At 38.9% G+C, this 22,175-nt stretch overlaps 3 protein-coding genes across 13 annotated transcripts in view; 2 read left to right on the top strand and 1 right to left on the bottom strand.

Moving 5' to 3' along the window:
• LOC107272538 (UNC93-like protein) overlaps window positions 1–8,298 on the top strand; it is a 37,969-nt gene extending 29,671 nt beyond the window's left edge. For 2 of the 4 annotated variants that reach the window (XM_015749781.2, XM_025089839.1), the window contains exons 3-8: window positions 279–565; window positions 805–1,012; window positions 1,074–1,233; window positions 1,432–1,637; window positions 1,723–1,790; window positions 3,423–4,036. In XM_015749781.2, coding sequence (XP_015605267.1) covers window positions 279–565; window positions 805–1,012; window positions 1,074–1,233; window positions 1,432–1,637; window positions 1,723–1,790; window positions 3,423–3,631 — 1,138 coding nt within the window. In that variant the 3' untranslated portion in view covers window positions 3,632–4,036. Of the gene's footprint in view, window positions 1–278; window positions 566–804; window positions 1,013–1,073; window positions 1,234–1,431; window positions 1,638–1,722; window positions 1,791–3,422; window positions 4,037–8,142 lie in introns of those variants that run through there. The other 2 variants (XM_015749782.2, XM_015749780.2) reach the window with 2 other exon arrangements.
• Window positions 8,290–12,727, top strand: LOC107272537 (UNC93-like protein). The gene is made up of 6 exons (XM_015749779.2): window positions 8,290–8,940; window positions 9,384–9,670; window positions 10,059–10,284; window positions 11,033–11,192; window positions 11,287–11,554; window positions 12,208–12,727. The coding sequence occupies exons 1-6, from the start codon at window positions 8,675–8,677 to the stop codon at window positions 12,468–12,470; spliced, it is 1,470 nt and encodes a 489-aa protein (XP_015605265.1). The 5' UTR covers window positions 8,290–8,674; the 3' UTR covers window positions 12,471–12,727.
• A 14-nt stretch (window positions 12,728–12,741) lies between these two features.
• Window positions 12,742–22,175, bottom strand: part of LOC107272536 (POU domain, class 6, transcription factor 1) — an 85,654-nt gene continuing 76,220 nt past the window's right edge. For 3 of the 8 annotated variants that reach the window (XM_015749775.2, XM_025089835.1, XM_025089836.1), the window contains exons 6-12: window positions 21,302–21,678; window positions 21,001–21,217; window positions 19,941–20,121; window positions 19,161–19,217; window positions 17,818–17,901; window positions 15,862–16,013; window positions 12,742–15,766 (exon numbers count right to left, since the gene is read on the bottom strand). In XM_015749775.2, coding sequence (XP_015605261.1) covers window positions 15,633–15,766; window positions 15,862–16,013; window positions 17,818–17,901; window positions 19,161–19,217; window positions 19,941–20,121; window positions 21,001–21,217; window positions 21,302–21,678 — 1,202 coding nt within the window. In that variant the 3' untranslated portion in view covers window positions 12,742–15,632. The remainder of the gene's footprint in view (window positions 15,767–15,861; window positions 16,014–17,817; window positions 17,902–19,160; window positions 19,218–19,940; window positions 20,122–21,000; window positions 21,218–21,301; window positions 21,679–22,175) is intronic. The other 5 variants (XM_015749776.2, XM_015749777.2, XM_025089837.1 and 2 more) reach the window with 5 other exon arrangements.

Here is a 22,175-nt window from a genome sequence, read left to right as displayed (position 1 = left end):
GGGACCCCCCCCCCCATTATGATTTATGAGAATGTACCAAACCTGTCCGACGATACATATCGAACTTTATAGCTCGAAGGAACGTTCATTATTCGTAAGATTTTCTGGTTTTCGTGTATATACATGTCTGATAACTACCTGGTAAAAGGAGGCAAGTGCCGAGGTAGATATTTCGGAAAAGTTTCACGCTCCCGTCTGATAGCGCCATAAGAAAGTCATAAACCTAGCATCCGGAAGTATCGAGGGAGGCCTAGAAAGACTTTATCTCGCTGTTTCAGATATTTAGGATGCAAATGGACAATGGCCCTCTCGTTGATAACGTACATGCCATACATAGCTGCCCAATTTCACCCCACAGCTTACACATTGATACCGGCCGCCGTTGCTGTTGGACTGGGTGGTGCTCCTCTCTGGTGTGCCAAGTGCACGTACTTGACGGTAGTTGCGGAAGCGTATTCGAATTTGACCGGTATACCAGTGGATGTCATCGTGGTGCGCTTCTTCGGTATTTTCTTCATGTTTTTTCAATGCGCCCAAATCTGGGGCAACCTCATTTCCTCGTTGGGTGAGCGAATTTATTTATTTAGTACTTACGTTAGTCATATATACAATAGATGACAATCAGTCAACTGATGTTCCAAGCAGCCTCCTCGGGTTTAAGGAAAATTTGGTAACAATTAATAGTAGTCTAGTCAGTCTAGTCAGAATGAATATACCCATTGTCGTGATTTTTAAGGATGCATTTTTTTTTTATTTTTTAACTTTTTCTATAAACTGGTAAAAGTATCTATGTAATTTTTTTAGTCCTGTCAAGAGGAACCTCGAGTGGCAATTCCTCGACCGTGGGAGCCGTCGGAGGTATCTGCGGTATAAACTTTTGTCCGGAACATGCGACGAAAGAGACTTTGCCAGCACCCAGCATAGAGAAGATTAACATGATAGCTTTCATCTATTTGGGATGCATGATCTGCTCTGTTCTTATAGTCGCACTCTTCGTAGATTCAACCGCTAAGTAAAAGATCTTATATATCCCGAAGACCTTTGAGAGGTGGCTTACTTTCTGTTTATTTAAGGTACGATAAGGATAGACGAGGAAGTGGCACAGGACTCACGGGATTCCGACTACTTTCTGTCGTCTTGAAATTACTTAGCCAGAGAAATCAAATTCTTATTCTGCCGATTACAATATGGTTGGGTATGACGCATGTTCTTCTCGCAGCTGATTTCACGTCTGTAAGTTAAAGCTGACTTGGCTATGTGGGTTTTCCATTACTTTTCATGCGAGTTGACAGAGCGCGAAGAGCTCAGAAGCTCTTGCTTTTAAACTCTCTACTTTCGTCTGTCTGAGGCGAAGAGCTTGATGTGTTTAAAAAGCACGTTGAGCAATAAAAGGAAACGAAACGATCTTGGACTTAATGCATTCTTTCACAGGCTTACGTTACCTGCGCCTGGGGTGTCAGCAAAGTGGGTTACGTCATGATATGCTATGGCGTTTTCAATGCCTTTTCAGCCATCACTATGGGTTGGCTGACCAAGATAACTGGAAAGCTAGTGGTAGTTGGCGGCGCCACTGTCATTCATCTTGGATTATTTGCATTTCTCTTGAATTGGATACCGCGTGGAAGGGAGAACGAATTGTGAGAGAAACGATTAGCACAGCAAGTTGTATTGTAGTTTATATTGCTTTTTTTACGTATTTGTTTCATTTTATCTATTGTACAGGTATATACTCCTTCTCGTTACTGGACTCTGGGGAGTTGCTGATGGTGGATGGTATGTTCAGATAAACGGTAAGATAATTCATCACGTTGAATAACATCGACTTTTTGTTATATTTGGAAAAACTTTATCCCGGGTCTTCCATTCGGGCAAGTTTATGAGGTACTTCGGTATTTCGGGCGGTGATAGCTTGTAGTTTTTTCCTTTTTTTTATCGCATCTCAGTCCGATATAAATAATAGGGAATGTTTCCAATTAGTATTTTTACTGAGTGTGTTGAATCGCGCCTGGGATCGACCTACACATTTAACCCTACGCGATAAAAGATTCCTTTTCCAGTTTCATTTTCTATTTCCTCTTCATCCAATTATACGGAACGTAAAGTGCGTACTGTACTTTGGTATAATAAAAAGAGAGCGTAAAGAGAGCCAAGAGTAACATGAGATCTTCGCAATCCAAATGGTTCGTTAAACTCACGCAAAATCGGTAAAACAGAATTGGGTAATTAGGTCAGTGTAAAATTTCAATTATCAAAAGACCAGCGGATAACCCACGAGCGGTGTCTATCAGTAAGATGGGGTTTGCGGTTCCTCTGAAGAGTTGAAAAATTTTCTGAAAAAAGTGAGAAGAAAAAAAAGAGAACGATGCTCCAAATTTTTCATCCATATTTCAATCCCTGGTTTACTAACCACGGACATCAACAACTCTTGAGTCTAACCCTTCTGCGTTAAAGGAATACCTCTTCAGGCCAATTTTTCACACTTGAATCATTGTTGACAGAAATTTACCTAATTTATAAGTATAATCGAAGCGCATCAATGCCATTCTTTGAAATTCAACAGTCATTTATTTAATTGACTCTTTTTTTTATTTTTTATCCTCCTCTATATCGATACTCAAATCGTTCACTTATCAAGATACTGAAATTCTCTGAATCCCTTAGCAGAGATTTGTTAACCGGAATTTCTGTGACGTCTTTCCCTCTGCGTTCGCAGCACCCTTACTTAACTTCTAGGGATTCATTTGAAATTCCAATTTAATGTCGGCGATTTTCTTTTCGCGACAACAATAACAATCCCGTGCCTATAGGTATCATATACAACCACGTACAAAAGCCGTATATCAGTTTAGCTGATGCATCCAATTTTACTGAGTTGAAATTTATTCCGTGTTTTTCTTCCCTTGAACCTTCAATTCTAGTCCATTACGTACCTTAGAACGAAGTTTCGCTACAAATATCTTTACTCAAGATTTCTATCACGCACGTCAATCCTTCTGACAAAGTAATACGGAAAGGTTACAAGCCAAGATTATATCTTTCGATCGATCTTTCCACTTTAATTTTCATTCTTCTCCAGCCCTTTCATTTTTTTTTCTCCATGATGCTTATGTGCCATCAAACGTTCTATTACTTACAGGGACTTAAAAATACGTCAGGGCCGTATCACGTTGAAACAGTATCCGGACGCGTGTTTCCATAGTTCATATTATACGTCGTATTTTTGTAAAGTGACTGTACCTTAAACGTATAGTGTAATAGATATATGTAAAGAGTCAACCGGTTTAAAGAAAAGTCCATTAATGTATTTTTATACGAGGAGACTCAGAGACGCCCCTATAACGATGCCTATGGCAGCAAGGCAATTTTTTAAAATCTCCGTAAGTTTTTCTGGCACATTCATATCCTGTTTTTTGATCTTACAGCAATGTACGGTATCCTGTTTCCCGAACAGAAAGAGGCTGCCTACTCGAATCTTCGTATATGGAAATCATTGGGTTACGTTATTGCTTATTTGTACAGTGCTCAGTTGTGTACGCAAGTGAAAATTTACATTGCGGGTAGTTTGCTGGTATTAGGTACTGCTGGACTCGTCATTGCGGAGCGGAGCGTTGCTCGCAAGAAAAAAGGCTAATTGCGTCAATATTTATGTGTCTTAATATTGAATATATATATATATGTATATATGTGTATCTTCAAAAAAATATTTTTTTACGCGTACCGTACGCTGATAAATATATTGTCGTGATGTCTGTAAACAAATAAAATTTTTATTGTCGGAAAATTTATTGTTGGTATTTGGTATAGATTTTCCACGTTAAAGTATTCAAGTCTTTCTGAACAACATAGACGTCGATTATGATATCAATATTGCCTGGCGGATACAACGCGTATTTCCGTACTACGTTTTATCGATACTTTCTTCATCCAGAGTCATGTTATTCTTACGTTACATAAAGTGCCAGTACTGAAATTGTTACGGAAATGATCTTCTTTTTATGTATAAGAATATATTCCAGGCTGTCAAACTAGTTTTACGTGTGAGCGTATTATGAGTTATAACTACAGTTATAGCTATACTCCAAATGTACGTGCCATTTATAATTTTGTTTAATTTTCTCACTTTTTCGAGTCAACGTAAATTATGCACAACAATATTTTCTGAGTGATCCGAAGATTGGACCAGTCCCTTGAATACTCAAATAACGTATAAAACGTAGAGTAAGCGTGTAACACTGTTTTATTAATCTTTCCTCTTCTGGTGGATTTTGGTAGTTAACCTTGAATAATCTCAGAGACTCAGGTTATATGGTACGGTCGGCATCCGTGCCGAGTGTTAATAAATATAACGAAAATCACTTCCTAGTTCGCTTCATTTAAAATCGAGGATTTGACTTGAACATAAATATATTTATTTTCCTAAGTATATTTTGGTACCTTGGGTATTTTCACTTATTTTAAACATAAGAAGCCCGCGCAACGCTCTGTAGCTGAATCCTATTTTACAATAAAATTTCTGAAAGTGATTCTGTCCTTAACATTAATTCCCAAATCTACCAGAAACACGAAATTCTCCTTGTCTACATAATAAATCATAATCAAAAGCAGCCGTGTCGCCAGTCCTCTAAATTCGTATAGCCTAGTGGCGGGGCGATCAGTGCCCACCATATTTCTTTTATTAAGTTGTCATTCCCCTTTAGTCTACTGTAGACTTCCGTTCCGTCCGAATCTCCAGCCTAACCCAATCATGCCACCGTGCCGGTAACAAGAAATCATCTTATCTCAGCTGCACGAGTAAGTGCACTTATGTTGTCTCTTATTCACTTGATTGTCGCAGTACAGCGACCACTAAAACAAATTGTGCGCGACCTACATCAATATTATATCGATTGATCCTGACCCAGTGCTCATATGAAATTTATTAACCGACACACAGCAGAAGTTAATTATCACTCTGCTTTTGAGAAACTAGTCACGTGCACCGGTGATCACGACCATTTAAAGTCGATTACTCTATTCAATTGACCATCACGCATTTCTCTATTTACGTATATTTTTTGGCCAAGTTAACCCACGCGTCCATACCTTCAATGTCCCAAGCGTTTGTCTCTACACGAAAGAGCTAAAGAGTGTTTTAGCAGCGCGTTACCAACCATTTTCACGTGCTCCTCGACTTGTTACGCGTCGCGTCGACAAAGTGACAGAAGTGGATTTCCGGTTGGAATATCACCAAGTGGCGTTTCCCAACGAGGACGGTCAATTGAATGGAACGGGACGTCGGATGAATTGAAAAGAGCCACGTAGATACAGTATCCATTTGGTGAGTTACCGAGCTTTCGGTATAAAGTTCCCCAATGGCGTAACGTTATATTTGAATACTGGAACGTGTTCACTTCGCATTGTAAAACTACAGTATAGTATCATTGCATGACGAGAATAGCATATATCAGATACTAAGTGAAGTAATGGATGCACGTTTGATGTATGTATGTATACATATACCGGACATTCGCTATTCAGAATGCTTGTATTTAGGAAATACTACGCACATCCTCGCTACTCCCTATTGACGTAGTTTCCAATCTGTATACGATACCTTCAATGCCTCCGTGCGTTACGCGTAATGTTAACGCGTAACCGTGCAATCACGAAGCCCATACGGCTACTTGGATCTGTAGGTTGGGATTTGACAATAGAAATTTTAACCCGACCGTCTTGCCTGATACAATCGGAGCATAAACTGAAAAATCTTGTGGGATATCTGTCATCCTACGGTTCCTATCGATTTATTCAGTGTTTATTAAATTCTCTTAAGGACTTACATACCGAAGAAATATTTTAAATGAATAAGAACGACAGTCGCCCATAACAAGAGAATGTTATTCGTGATATTAATTCTCGATAAAGCTTAATATATAAATATATATTGTCCATAAAGAAATAATTGGCTGGATTAGAAATATTTTTTGAAAGTCTCATTGGTATACAAAATTCGTGGAAAAAAATTCTTATTCAATTTATCGAATCGCTACCGTCCTCATTACCATTCGCGAGATGCTGGCGATTGTTATCTTTCTCAGAAAATAAAAATCCTGCTATTGTCTTCATGATTTTCAGTACAATTATCACATGGGAGCGAGAATAAAATACGCAGGATTTACATGTCCTTTGAGTTTCATGGGTTTCGAGGTCTAACCAAAGGTCATACCATATTATACATTATAAATTGGAGTTTGAATTAATGGCATTACGATCGAGTTTGAATTGTCGTTAAGAATCGATATTATCTGCAATACCTACTCGTGAAAGGAACCGTGGTAGGCTTTTCAAGGTTATGACAAATGCTGCTTTTAGTATCTGCTCTAAATACCAATCTCATATTGTAATACAGTTAAGACCCGCGTATGATCTGTGGACAATAATTCTATGGTCCATAGAATTTGAGACCCTTTGAATTATATAGTTTCTCCGTTACGGTTTGTCAAAGCTTTAGGCTGTGACCAACGTACTTCAGAAATTATTCCCATACGGTGAATCGGCTCCGAATACTCTGCTTTACTGCAAACCTGGTATAACCGGGCATAATAGTTCTATGAATATTCCGATATTTGATGCCAGATTGTTCACCCAGAAATATATTGGCAACATGAGTGTATGCATCTGTGTATATATATATGTTATAGAGACTACATATTAGGCGGTACATAGAGAATGAACCACTCCTACGTCATGTCCTCGACTGAAGTAAACGTTCACCGGCTTTTAACGAGATTGTGTCACGCGAACGTTACAGCTCTTATCACTTCACGTTACAACATTCCAATTAATATTGAACCTCGCTATTAAATAATAACTCCCGTGCAATTGCTATCCCGTTAAAACATACGTGGCGAGAAGTGACATGAAACCTTTGCCTTTATTGTTATTTATCTACACGCATGTACCTTTAGGATTCTTTGAAGATGGCCTTATACCGATTTACATGCATGGTGGTCAACGTGGCTGCGTATAAGGGATCCTCGGAGGAACGTGTTTTCGTGGTGAAATTGGTACGATTGTCCTGTCAATTTTCGTAGATTGTGCCAATGCCAAATCAATGTGTGACATTTCAGATTTATTGTTACTCTAGAAAGTCAACCTCGTTCCCTCTTGTTATTTCTAACTTGCTTTAAGGCAAAGACCTTCGAGGTGACCAACGCGAATACTTTCACGATGGTGATCACTCGTGCGATAAGACTAATTGTATTTTTTAAAATTTTCATTCGTTAAAACATGTTTTGCGCGACAGGGAATGGACGATGATACGTTGATTAAATGCATGCCGATTGTCAGTGTTGAAGATGGGTTATGTCATTGGAATTTTTTTTCTATTATGGATCCTCTATACTCTGTCTCGTTAAGTATGGATTATTTAATGGATAGTCGGTACCAGGTAACTCTGTAGTCTTGTATGGTAACTGCACACATTGGAAAGGAGAATACGTGATCCATGACGGACACGGTGGTGTATTGTAACATATGCGTAATCAATAATTGCCATAACCTGTAGTTACTTCATACCTTGGGTAAATACATTGGTTTCTGTTGTAAACGCATTTCTGGTTTCGTAGTCAAGCGTAATAGGATCATAACGGTAGGTTAAGTGAATTATTGATTATTACATTAGCTCGACAAAGGAGACAACAAGGCGAGCGCCTTGATCATGTTTGAGAGGAAGTAATTGCAGCAGATCAATTTCCGGGATGATTTTGTTAGCATGCGGAGGTAATTAGTCTTTTTTTATTTTCATTCGCCTACGCGCAGATTCTTATCGGTGTTTCATATATGTATGGTGACCAAGAGTCGAAGAGGAATTTTCTGTTTTTCTCTTGCACTTGGTCGAACCACGTGCTAAATGTATTTTTTTTTTTTTTCTGTAATAGGAAAACCTGTATGACGTTTCGCAAACTAGCAACTGACGTTAAATGTGTTGCGTGCATTGCAAAACGTATTAAGTTCATCATATGCATGTTTTACACGTTGTGCGATATTAGAAAATAAAGTTCTTAATATTTCTTTTTTTTTTATGAATGTTTTCTTCTTTTTTTTTTTTATAACGCGCATCCTCATCCACTACCTTGTACTTTCTATTATTTTTTATTTTAGATACTCTGACTATGGAAAACCCGATGAACTTGAAGACACTTTCGATCGGCTCCAAGATGGAGCTGCAGAACCTGTTATTAAGTCTATTTAGTATGACACGTGCAGTCGTATGGATAACTCTAACTTGATTCGCATTGCTTGTATCTCGGACGATCTCCGTCTATTCTCGTAAAGCCGAGGTAGACGCGATAAGCTTGCGACAACGAGAGTTAATAAAAATTCTTACACCTATGAGTTATTAGACTTGTTTAAAGTAAACCTTATGTGGATTGTTAGAAAGAGCTGGCTGGAGCATTTGAACAGTATCTAGTATAACGTACAGCCAGGCGTACGAGGAATAAAGATAACGTCAGGTATTATCAAAAGTTTCAGAATTCGTTCAATTTGTCAATTCAAAGTTAGGAAAGTGAATTTAGTGATTTGACGTGGAGAAAAAAAATTTACATAAATTGTATGTCACAAATTGAAAAAAAATTTCGTGAAACTCTTGACAAGAGGTGCTCGTTTTATAGTAGTTCGTGAGTTTTAATAAATGACGTCTGAGTCAAACGAAATGGCAGGTGAATTCGTGAAAGTGAAAAGTGAAAGGACGAGTTTTCAACCCACGGAACGATGGAGGATAATGAAAAACATCCTGATAATAGGGTTCGCGTTTATGATACATTTTACTGCTTTCTTCGGGGCGAGCAATCTTCAAAGTTCAATCAATGCCGACAATTCCCTTGGAACTTTCACCCTTGCGTCGATATATAGCAGTCTGATTTTCAGTAACATTTTTCTCCCTGCTCTCGTGATAAGGTAAGAAAACATTATCGAATCTAAGTTTTTTTTTTTATCGCAGTCGATTCTTTTATATAGAGTCGGGTCTGACGCGTTGAAATTGCTGATTAATATTTTTACGAGATTGAGCTCTTTAGACCACCTAAAACATTTGGCACGAGAGAAAATCAAAGAAATTGTCTATCCCATTATTTATCAATCAATATATAGTATATACTCTCGTAGATACCAGTTTATAACGTGCTATGCACACTATCAGTTGATAACTACGAGATTAAATTAAATTTCAAATATTAGCTAAGACACGGAGTATTGGACTGAATTACTAAAATCGTACAATAACTGATATCTTAGTTAAATGTAAAGTATATCATCGGATTAAGATATTAATTGATCCATAAATTGAATTTTTTTTCATTCAAAGTGAAATAATATTTTTATTTCTGGTCCTCTCGTTACAGTTGGTTAGGATGCAAATGGACCATATCTCTCACCTTTATCGCCTATATGCCCTTCATCGCGGCCCAATTCTATCCAAAATTCTATACCCTCATACCAGCTGGTTTGGCTGTTGGACTAGGCGGTGGTCCTTTGTGGTGTGCTAAATGTACCTACCTGACTGTGGTGGCCGAAGCCTACGCGACAATTTCCGATATGAACGTCGATGTCCTGGTCACCAGGTTCCTTGGCTTGTTCTACATGTTCTTCCAAATGTCACAAGTCTGGGGCAACTTGATCTCCTCTGCAGGTGTGCTTCTCATATGAATAACTTCTACGGCACACATAGCAGTGTGTTATGATCGCAGTTCGACTCGATAAATTCTATACTAAAGCACTGCACACATATCGTACAGTGTAAACGCACTGCAATCCGCTGTCACAAGATTGGCTTGTCTGACAGCTGATTGATGTGCCAGATAATATACGGACTGAGTGACAGTCAAGTGGATAACCATAATATATTATAATTTTAACTGTCACACAAATCCGAAATAAGTCACTCTTTCGAACTGGCAGTAATTGCATGTTGATTTGCATTGAATTATTTTTTTTTTACAATTATATAGAGGCTGTGAAATATAAGTTTGTAGATTATGTTAATTTTGTTATCATTTTTATTTTTCATATTGTTGCAGTTTTGTCGTATGGCATCGAAGCGCAGGCTACTAACGTCACTTTAAATAGTTCCGTAGTGGCGGAAGTTTGCGGCGCAAATTTTTGTGGTGCAATCGCTGATACCAGTGAAAATCCAAATTTGGCACAACCACCTCAAGAAAGGATTTATTTAATATCCGCAATTTATTTAGCCTGTATGATCTTGGCTTGTCTCACCGTTACTTTTGGAGTTGACTCTCTGTCGAGGTAACTCGTCAAAATAATTTCTTCCCGCGAGCAACGAATTCTGTGTATAATACAAATCATGGCGTGGGCTGCGCTAGTAAAATTTGTCGTTAACCTTATTATTCTCTATTGTACAGTTTTTAATGAATTAAAAGTACTGCAATAATTGGCTACAGTCATCTCTCCCTCTCTTTCACTTAATTCAATTACAGACATTTAATTAAAAGTAAAAGTTTCTTTACTTTCGACATCTTCCATGAGAAGGTATCTCGTAAAAGTACAGTTTTGCGAATGTACAGTCAATCGAAAAGTATAATGGCGTCAATTTAAAAAACATATTAATTCGGTTCTATCATTGAGCTATAGGAAATCATTATATTTTACACGGTCGTTACGTAGCATTTTCACTGCGAGATATTTCCATGGAAAAATAAAAACTCTACTCTTTGGTAATTTTTAATTTGTCGAGAAAATTACCAACCGCGTTCTTAATCATCGTGCAACTTGGCATACTAAAGCAGCGAAGTTTTTTACTAGCTCACTTTTCAGTTTGCTCCCATTTATTTCCTCCGCTCTCCTTCTAACGCGAACCACGCGTAGGATAGCGAAGGCAAAGAACTTTACGTTAAATAATGCAAAACAACTTGTCTAAGACACTTCGTTATTTGTCAAGAAAATCTTTCATCGTTAAATTGTAAGGACGAGGGTTGCTTCATGTTGATATTCGAAAATCCATCATTCCTATTAATAGTTGGAATATCTTTTCCAGGTACGACAGAGGCAGAAAGGGGTCAGCCGCTGGACTTTCAGGCTTGAAACTTTTATCGGTCACACTGAAGCTTCTTAAGGAGAAAAGCCAATTGATGATCTTACCGATAACTTTATTTATTGGTGCCGAACAGGCTTTTCTCATTGCCGATTACACCGCCGTAAGAAATTGTTTATAGTAATTTTTTTGGTTTTTATGTAATTGAAATTTTTTGAAAATATTCCTATTGTTAACCTGCAGTTCTCTTTTTTCAGTCGTACGTCTCGTGTGCATGGGGTATCAGCAACATCGGATACGCTTTGATCTGTTATGGCGTCACTAACGCTATTGCTGCCATTGCTACTGGTGCCGTTGTTAAACATACCGGAAGAATTCCCTTGATGATATTTGCATTCGTTCTTCATATGGGACTGTTGGTTGCTCTTTTATATTGGCGACCGACACCCGAGCAGGCTGTCATTTATTTTCTGGTGTCTGGTCTGTGGGGAGTTTGCGATGCTATTTGGCTGGTTCAGGTTAACGGTACGTAAATCAAACCTATATCTTCCTCTGATACATATATGGCGATATAGTGACACGACAGTGGTATACTGGTATGCTCGTTATTAATCTGGCGAGACTTACGTGTTACAATGTGTCGAGTTCTGCAATCTTTCAAATGGTAATAACGTTGTGCAATGTGTGTGCATGATATATCGCCATCTGGTTAAGAATTATATTAAACAAGTCTCTTTCCTGACTTGTATACCTACGGTGAATGATTTATCCATCTGTAGATAAATGTAATGTGGTTTTAGATATTATATTTACCGACGGAGATATTTATTGACCCAGTAGCGGCTAGTAGTTCTTGCGACAGTTCATAGATGTCACTTTATACTTTGACATTTTTTATACCTCATTTCGGTTCACGCCGCTTATTCTGTCTTAAATCAAATTTTAAGCCACTCCAAAATTTCTATGCTGGTTCAGCATACATCTGGGTGTAGCATACATTTGGTGGCCCCCCCAGTCATCATCAGACAGTAGATTCTGTAAGGGTTAACTCTCATTACTAGTATCTCGTCTTTTTTATTTTTTAGGACAAGAGAATCATCTTCGTTAGTTAGCTACTTTCAAAAATTCGTTTTAACTTGGTTTAAATATTTGCATTGTTGATCTGTTATGCATTTCAGCTTTAAATGGAATTCTCTTTCCAAACAAAGAAGAAGCAGCCTATTCGAATTTTCGACTGTGGGAGGCAACGGGCTCTGTTTTAAGTTACGCATACAGTCCGTATCTTTGTACCTTTAACAAATTATATACTCTCATGGGTATACTCTGTGTCGGAATGATCGGATATGGTATTATCGAAGGAACCGGAAAAGTCAGCAAAGCAATTTCTGGTAATAAAACAGACTTTGAGCTAGTGGCGACAGGTGAAGTGACAAGGTATTAATATTATACAACAAAAGCTCAATATTACCGTAACGTGGTATCCCGGTTTTACGAATTATATTTTTTTAAATCTAAACAAAAATTTGATAGCGATTATAATTTGTATCTCGTAATAATACTTACCGCTTAAGGGGATTCGAGATGTGATATTGTAAGAATTATTTATTCGTAGACAGTACTATGATAAAATAGACAACTGGAGCGATTCTTCTTTCCAAGGGGCAATAATAAAATCTTTTATATAATAACGCGCATGAACTTATGCCCATATGTGATTTGTACCACAATATATGTTTTTATTTTACTTGTGGACACCTACTAGGTTTTACACAGGTATTCGCTTAGTCTAAATTTTTTTTCTCTTCATTAAATACGTAGTTTAATGTTACATCGTACCTATTTTCTAACATTGAAATCTAAAGCTACATTTGCTTATGCTAATTGTATACTTATGTGCTTAACTGCCGACTGTGCTTATCCGTCGATTCGCGAATCGATCGATTCGAGTTTAATTGCAGATGCATGATCAATGATCAGACATCAATCGGTTCAGGTCTATTTCGGCGATAGAAAGGAACACGCAAGTAATAAGTGTAACGATCCTTTCACTGGTATCAGAAGGATTTCTAGGTATTAGACTGAAACGTCATTAATCATTGGTAGCAGTATTAATTAATTCGCATTGATAAAGTTTAATTTGTTAAATCGATCGATCCCGAGTCGTAGCTAATAATAGTCTTTAGCTTCATTAAATTGCTGATTGTATTGTGAATACTAGCTTAATCTGCGTCTCGTATTTACATTCCAAGTTTTTGCAGTCCAGTTTACACTTTATAAAACGTAGTAGGAACTTCGGTTTCGCTGGGCAATGTTTCAAAAACAGTTTCCTCCCGTTACATCGAAAATATTATATGCGATTTCAATCGCGCGTTCGCGTTCCACCAGCGCATAAGTACGGCGAACATTTCTTTGGGTAAATTGTACGTGAACATTTTTTAATTGGCTCAATCGGCTTATTATGCAAGACGCAAATGAATTTGGCTGAAAACTGTTATAAAACATTCGCCCATGGATCTATTCTTCCTTAGAAATATGACACTCACGAATACAATTCACATGTTATTAAATCTGTCTGCATATGTGGGGCGTGTGTGGTGTAACACGTGTGGGATTTGTGTGTGTTCGTTTTTTCCATGTAATTTTAGTTTTCAGTTTTCAATTTTTTTTTTTAATACTCATATTAATATTTGCATAGTGGACCTAGTAGATATTCATTTCACGAAGAAAATACACATGATTTCTACGACTTTTTTCGTTTCGCGTCTTTCTCTCATTTTCATAACAAAATTTAATAACCGGAATATCTCTGTACAAACGTTTTTTTTTTTTAATTTTTATCAAAAAGGACAGCACGCAGCTTCGACGTTATTAGTTTCGCATCGTTTTACATCTTCGGTTTGCTCACGATCAAAATTTTGAATTTTGAATTTCGCACCGTAGCACTAACAATAAGCATAATTCTTTCAGTTTTATTTTCTTTTTTTTCTATTTTCGTGACTCCCAAAAACCTCCTCCATGTTCGTGTTTCCTTCTCGTTTTTCGCACTATAATACAACCTTTAGGAACAAATTACTTTGCTCTTCTTTTTCTTGCGCCTTAAAGTAAAATCCTAAAATATCCTTTGTTTAATTTATCATCTTCTCTCTTTTTTTTTTCTCATCATTAACCATGTAAATTTTCTTTTCATGAGTCAAGCTATTTCATAGCTATGATATTAAAACTATTGTAATATAGTATTACAATGCCTAGACGTTTTATTTACAAAGACTACACTCGTGGCATCGAGTACGATTTAGTAAGTAGTTATACGTACCTGTATATATATACATATATCGTTCTAATTATATGTATATATGTATAATTACAGCCGTTATCTATCCTCTTTATACAAAGTGCTGAATATAGTATGTGTTTACTCAAAAGGACACGATAGAAAAAAAAATTAGGACACTATAAAAGATCGCCAGCGAATAAATGAATACGAAAAGAAAGTCTACTAGAATGTTACGAAAGTGGTATTCGACACTTAAAAGAACAAATCTTAATGTCCTTTCAATTTGCCTATCTCAATATATATAGCATCTGTTAGCGAAGTTTTTCCCTCATTCTGTAGGCAATTTTGTTTCTAATACCTTGTACATAATCATACTATGATAATTAAAGAGAATGGTTTCTGCGAGTGGCAAGAAAAAAAATATATACAAATGTCATAAGGATTCGAGAGTACGAACTGTAAATGCATAAACGAAAAAGTAAAGTTGCAATGGCAATTCTTTAGTTGCAAGAATTCAACGTATACACTTGTCGCATATGGCAGAACGTTGCGGACTGGCTTATTAGAAATGGATTATGCTTAATCGTGTCAACGTGCGATTCTCGCTAAAATCCCGAAACTGGTTATTGATTTTCATGAAATTATCTGCATTGATATCCGTTGCCGTTCTTCCATCATTGAGTGAATGCACTATACCGTTCATGACACAGTATAGTTTCAGATACGTTATTGCAAATTTACTCGCAGTAAATATCTCGTAGTTTCTTAATTAGATAAGTCGCGGAAAACGGAGAGCAGCTTAAAACTTTTAATAGACGCTTCAAAGTGAAAATCAATAAATCACTGAATATCACATTACGATATCATTGATCCACGTCATTTCAGGATTGATCCGGGCGATCGACTCTCCTTGACCTCGAATTCCCATAGGAGAAGAGGAGGTCATAAATAAATACTGCTTCGATTGATTCCTCATCGATTGAGAAATATCGATTAAAATATTTACACATGATACATGATGCGTATACGTGGCGATCACAATACTTGTAGTATACACCGAGTATCGTCCCGATCGTTCAATTATTACGAGATCGACCGCGATCAATCTTCCCCGATGTACCGGTGCGGGAAGATCAATAAGATCTACGAGGATCATTGTAAAAATCTTTTACGCTACGAGTGGGACGATCCCAAGGGCACGTGGTTTATCATTCTCTCTCTTTCTCTCTCCCTATGTCTCGCGCGCGCACACGCACACATACTCGGAGACAGACAGCCGCATACGTTATTATTATGTATTTTCCATCCATCAAATTCGTTCCGCACTAATTAGTCCCTTGAATTTAGTTCCTTTGCCATCATTCTCACGGTATTCTTCTGAGCTTGTCTCTTGTTGCAGAACCAGATTCTTATCACTTCCCTGTCGTATCCCAATTGATAGGCCAGCCTTGTGATTTCAGTACCTGTAACGATAAACGAGAATTAATACAGACACTATTACCAACATGTAAATCTAATTATTGGGATCTATTATGGTGTTGATTGTACGTCGTCTCACCTGAAGGATGGGTGTTGAGATCGAAATGGGCGTTCAATTGTTCCAGAGCCTGAGGAGTGAAGGAGGTTCTTCGTTTTCGCTTCTTGCTCGGTTCCACCCCAATGAAGTCCGTCAGGTGATTAGCGCCGCTCTTGTACCTGGAATCAATCGTACTGTTCTCAGTTAAATCCTGGCAACGATTTCGGCCGGTTGAAATAATTGTAAGGGATTGACGTCCCTGATGATTTCTAACTCGTATGACATTGCCAGCGAATGACGTTGGGGACAGCAGAAGAGCGCGGCCTTACAAACGGTAGGAAAATATTTGGCTGTCGGCGGCGTGTAGCGAGGCTGCTTAAAATTTATGCCTTTAATTTAACTCGGAATGACCAACCGTCGGGCGATAAAAACTACAGCTGGAATTAGCATGGCGCGAGGATATTTCGTCGAATCTGCGAAAACAATATGCTAATGGGGTAACCGGGGTGCGCGAAGGGAACCGATGCTTCGAAAGTGGCAGTACTAGAATGGTAAGAGAGCGAGGAGGGAGATAAAGAGGACGACGGAGAAGGAGAGTGAGAGAGAGAGAGAGAGAGGGGTGGTACTATGGAGAGCAGGGAGACTGCCGGGATATTCAAACGGGAACATAGTGTAAGAGTCGGGCAAGCCGGAGGCTCGAAGGAAGGAAAGCAAGGGAATGGCGAGAGGAGAAGTACATCAGAAACCTGATTTTAATTAGTCCACAGTTTAATTACTCGGCAGATAAATCGTGCACGTGCACCGCATAAACTAGCCGCTTTCATTTTTCCGCGTGGCTCCGGCACGGTCGCACTTAGTTTCTACGTTACGAGAATGCGAGATGGGTCATTGTTTGCAGTTTGCCCAATGTCTCATCTTCTCCGTTTACTGATTCATCCGATCGACTCTTTCCGACATTATTAATTGACATTGCGCCCAGGTATTCTCTTTTCCAGCATCGGCTTTTGAATATGGACAGCTGCATAGGAACGGGGGGAGCCCACTGGTTAATTCATCATAGAAACTCGAGGCAAGACACACCTGGCGGTAAAACGATGCACGATTTCGAAAATCTGATTTGACAATTATTGAATATTTTTCCATTGCGCAACGATGCTCGTAGTCTTAATTTCGCGCCCCCAAGCGGAATTTTATGGAACTACCGTGCTTAATGTTTTAATTAATTTCGGAGAAACTCCACCAGATGGAGCTGTCAAGCGCCTGCGATGGTTCCGGAAAATTCCGATAGTGTCGAACAGCGTAAGATTAGTAAAGCTACTAAGGCTGCAAAGGGTACGCCAGGTACACTCCAAATTACGAAATCTTCCGTAGACTCCAAAATCTATGGCGAGGAATACGAAAAATAAAAAAATATTCAATGTTTGACACGTTAGATTTTCAAAATAGTGCACCGCAAACCGCAAACGTACATCGTAGCTGATACACTCTGTATATGCTAGACGCGTTAGTTTAAGACAGATTCAGAAACGTAATAAGGTTACAAAGAGAAATGCAAAGCATTATGTTGATTGCAGTGCGAAGTATATATACATATAGTGTCTATTTGTAAAATGGTATTCTGTTATAAAAGTCTAATACTAATCCCCGGCGTTCCCTGATCTTCGTTAGAGACACGTTACACACATGTATTCTCTAATTAACATTCCACATATTTATTAGACACGAATCTGCAATTAATCAGCTAGATTCAATTAGTAAATTACCAATTAGCACGCACGCATTCGCACGGCTCGACAGTGCCGCATCGAGAGCAGCTCGATGATGTTTGCTCGGGATTCTATACGATTATTGTTGCTTTTTAGTAGTATATATCTAATACGATAGATATTACGAATTTGTATCGGGTAACGGTAAAGAAAAATCCAACGCGAATCTTTTAGCTGTATATTTCGGGTTTCTTTTTTTCTCTGTTTGGATATACGTGGAAGCTGAACTCACCTCTCTTCCGCTTCTTTCATCCACCTTTCGAGAACCGGCTTTATTTTCTGGGCACTCTTCGGCGTAATATCCAGCTTTTCAAACCTAGAGCCAAGCACACTTATTTTTTTACGCGAACAATCATAGTGCATTTCGTTATTGCGTAAAAACAGCAGCTAGTATTTTCGTTCTTGTGCAGTACTACGCGACAGAGCGTCAGCGTTTACCAGTTATTCTAATATAATTTATTGTATAAATAAAAGAAGAAAGGAATGTCAAAGCATGCAAATAAAAACTCGTTAAACAGGACATTGACAATGCGTGCATGCGTGAGGTTTGGTGAATGCCGCGGAATGATGTCGCCAACGTGGAAATGCGAGTCGAGGCGTTTCAATTTCGCGCTAATATTTCTGCCAAGTTGCGAATCCGATAACGTCGAACTTTTTTTTTTTATCGCAGATACGTGTCCCTCGTGTTTCTGTTCACTTGACGTATATATCTCGTATCGCTCTTTTTTTTTTCCTTCTTTTTTTCGACTCTTCTCTTTTAGACGCTTGCTTTCTTAACGACGCGTGTTGGCGACACCATGCCCAAGCTTGCCAATGCCCTGGCTCGGAGAAAGTCGTTAAAATTTCAGAGAAGTGCTCCTTTTTTTTTGTTCCTCAAGAATATTAGAAAGTAATTGGAAAGTCCGCAGCTATACCCAAAATAATGGCCTTTCGATTGTTCAAGAGCGTTTCCTCTAATTCAAACGTGATTCGAAGTTGAAAATTGATACGAGATGAAAATTCCTAGGCATAAAGATTAAGCAAACGGCGCAGACACGATGCAGACGCAGAACAAGAGAAATTACTAGATCGCAGACACAAAATATGAAATAGAAAAAGAAAATAGATGAAAAGATACAAAGATATGGTAAGACAGACAGAGAATGAGATAAAAAGATGAAAGATGTAGTATTTAAAAAGAAAGTGTGTGCCAGAGAGAAAAATAGCGGCGAGAAGAAGTTGAACTTAAACAAGAATCCGCTGTGCAAATCCTCGTTTTCGCACCGCGTTGCTGCCGGACAGTCGCAACCTCCCAATGGTGCAAAATCTCAGCAAATAAAGTGCAGAAAAAAAAATAAGATACCATAAAAATGTAAAACAAACCAAATAAAGCATCTGCCGTTTTTGCTCGTTCGTGCACAAATAAGACACGCTGGGACAAAGTTGGACGAGAAACAAAAAAAAATGTTATTTCAACGATAACACGTAAAGTCAAGTATATGTTTGAAATACATCTTGGGTATAACTGCAGCCATGTAAATTTCGAATTGGCTCGATCGATTCAAGTAAGTAAAGTAGCGTGAAGGGTGAACGTACATATTTGGCTGCTGAGAGGCAATCTGCGAGGCAGCGTACATCTGGGTAGCCAGGGCACTGGGGAACAATCACCAATGCTTAAGTTAGTCGAGACAATGGGAATCTAGTAACTGATAGAATTCTCGTTTCGAAAAAAAAAAGAAAGATCGTTCAGTACAGTCGCGCTGGTTAGAAACCGAATTATTTTTTCCGGACGCATTCCGATAGATCTCTCTAATGAGCACTGACTTACCGACTTAGTAATTAATTGACTGACCGACCGATTAATTACGTGACTCACGAATTGATTGATTAACGTAAGCGACCGATTAATTAAGTGACTGATTAATTGACTCACTGACTTACAGACTGACTTGTATATAATTCTAAGCACCTGCTTTCGAGCTAGACGGCAGCAACTCAATCCTAATATACACGACACTTTATATGGCTTCGACTTATATCAAGCTATCCGAAAAAAAAAAATGATGATCGCAAATTTATGCAAGGTTGGAATGGACGAAACTGAAGTGATTATAACCTCGTTGAAAATTCAATTTTTTTTTTTTCTTATGTTTAACGAAGCATATAATGAACCGAAGATTTATGATAATTTTAGCCAATTTAATTGTTTATATTTAATGAAATCTAATTCGTTATGCCATTTCCAGTGACCTGGCACATCCTCGTTCCGACAACGATTTCCGAAGTTATGCAATGGTGATATTACAAGGAAATATATATGTATATACATATTTCTCAAAATAGGTAGAATTGATTCTCTATGTTACATTGGCTTACCTGCATATCGCACTTTGACTATAGGCAGGTCCTTCCCTGACGTTAAGGGCCTGACCGACTTGGGTCTGTGTGAGGCCCAGCGATAATCGTTGAATTTTAAAAGCCTTGGCGAATTCTTTGATTACGTCTAAATTGATACCATCCACTACGTTATTGGTAGCCTCGTTGATAGTGGGTTGATCTACAATTAAAAAAAGGAAGCAAAAGGAAACAATTAAAGACACGATAATACGTCCTTTCTCCAATTAGGTTACAACAGCTACGAGGGAGATTACTTGCTGATTTCATAAAAGTGTCGTACAATTGCGTTACACGATTTCACTGGCAAATCCATTGATACGTACTCCCGTTTAATAATGGTACCCACATACATTACAATCGCAAACACTCCGGGGTCTCTGTATAATAAACTGCCAGTCCGGGATGCAGGTCGATAATCATTAATTATATATTAGCCAATTTGATAACTGGACGAGACGAAGCCTTACGTATGGTAGATTCAATCATTGGATTTAAATAATAAAATCAGCGTCCGATACAAAGACCCAATGATTTACGTGCAGTCCTTATAACGCAACGATACTGTATAATAATTTTGCGAAGACGTCTAATGCAACTAAGTAGATCAGTCACACATGTATATGACACGTACGTATATTTATAATCCAAGCAATGGCACTCGTGCATCGTTAAGGACACTGATGGACGATTATTTCATCGAGCAGGAATGACAGAGCGCTCGGGCACGTCGGTGATTGTGAATTATTGGAATCGTTCACGAGCTTCGCGTATTTCGTGCGCAAGATCGGAATCTTTATGGCGACTGCTTCTTCGGAAATAGCATTGCGAGACGCGGCCAAGCTTCACGCACTCCAACATACATGCAAACGTACTGACTGGTCGATACAGTCATTACCCGTGAAATCGGGAAACGCCAGTGCTTGGATTACTTAACGAGGTATACGGAGAAAGTGGTACGATACACAATCATTAGGATATCCGGTGCTTTGATTATAATTAAAATTTGATATTTATAAGCGATAACGAAAGATTCACTTACTCGGAGAATCACTGAGAAGATCATCTTCATCGACCTTAGGACTGTGCAAACTACTCGGCGAGGCCTTCATACCGACGCTTTCTGGTCCATGGGTAGTAGTAATAGTAATTTCACCATTAGTGGCTGCCAACCTATTTAAGGCGGACGCTGCTGAGACGGCAGAACCATTCAGTGGCGACGATTGCTCAGGTATGTCTCTGTGATGCTTTTTCGCTGACTGAAAACAGAAGTGATCGTCAGCGTCGTTGATTGAATAAAAATGAAAATTGATTAGACTCCGCATCAATCATTAATCGCTTACCGGGTAGTGATTCGAATGGGTACTGTGTCGATGACTGTGTTGCTGCGATGACGTCATGTGCAAAGGTTGCTGAGAAGCCTGAGCGGCCTGCGCAGCCTGTGCGACCTGTGCGGCTTGAGCAGCCTGTGCCTGAGCAGCCTGGGCAGCCTGAAGAAGTTGCTGCGGTTGCATGGCGTTCAAGAGTTGCTGACTCGCTGAACTATTTCCCAGGAGATGAGGTAGCGCCCCCGGATTCATCATATTCTGCGGCTGGGCGATCGACTCCAGATTGGCTAAGGTCGTCGAGACGACTTGACCATTACTAAGAGCCAAGTTGACCATTTGATTGTTCGTCACGTGACTGACTGGGATGGTGAGAATAGTCTGCGTCGCGATGCCTGTAAAGTCGATGACGTCAAGGGAGACGCTCTTGAATAAAGTTAATGATAAATCGACTATGAAACGTAGCGCAAGAGGACTCGCGTGGTCCGTGGATTGTTGGAGGATCGGATGGATCCTTAAGGAGGCTTTTCATTATTCCGTCCTGAATGGATGGACGATGGTTAGCGAACGGTAAAGTTATCAGAGCCTCATAGAGAGATTATTAGGAGACCCCATAGGGCAGGTAACCTCGCAGGCCGGCGTAGTTGGCAAACTATTATCGTCGTCTTAATAGCGGGTACCAGGTAGAGGGCACACTGTGCCCGTGGACTGTTGCGAGAAGGACTCCTAATCATACTTAGAATAGTTTCGGGATTACCTCCAGCTTCGCTAATCTGATTACTCTGTACACGCGCTTAATATGATTACTCGTCATGAGTACCGGGCTAACTATAGCTAAGCTAAGCAAATCCCGTATTCCGAACAGCCATAAAAGTTGCACGAAACTAGCGAG

Source organism: Cephus cinctus, unplaced genomic scaffold (assembly GCF_000341935.2).
Source record: "Cephus cinctus unplaced genomic scaffold, Ccin1 Ccin1_scaffold1184, whole genome shotgun sequence".
In the NCBI taxonomy this organism is placed as follows: domain Eukaryota; kingdom Metazoa; phylum Arthropoda; class Insecta; order Hymenoptera; family Cephidae; genus Cephus; species Cephus cinctus.
Note: the sequence above shows the minus strand (reverse complement) of the source record. Positions and strands in the feature narration are given on the sequence as shown.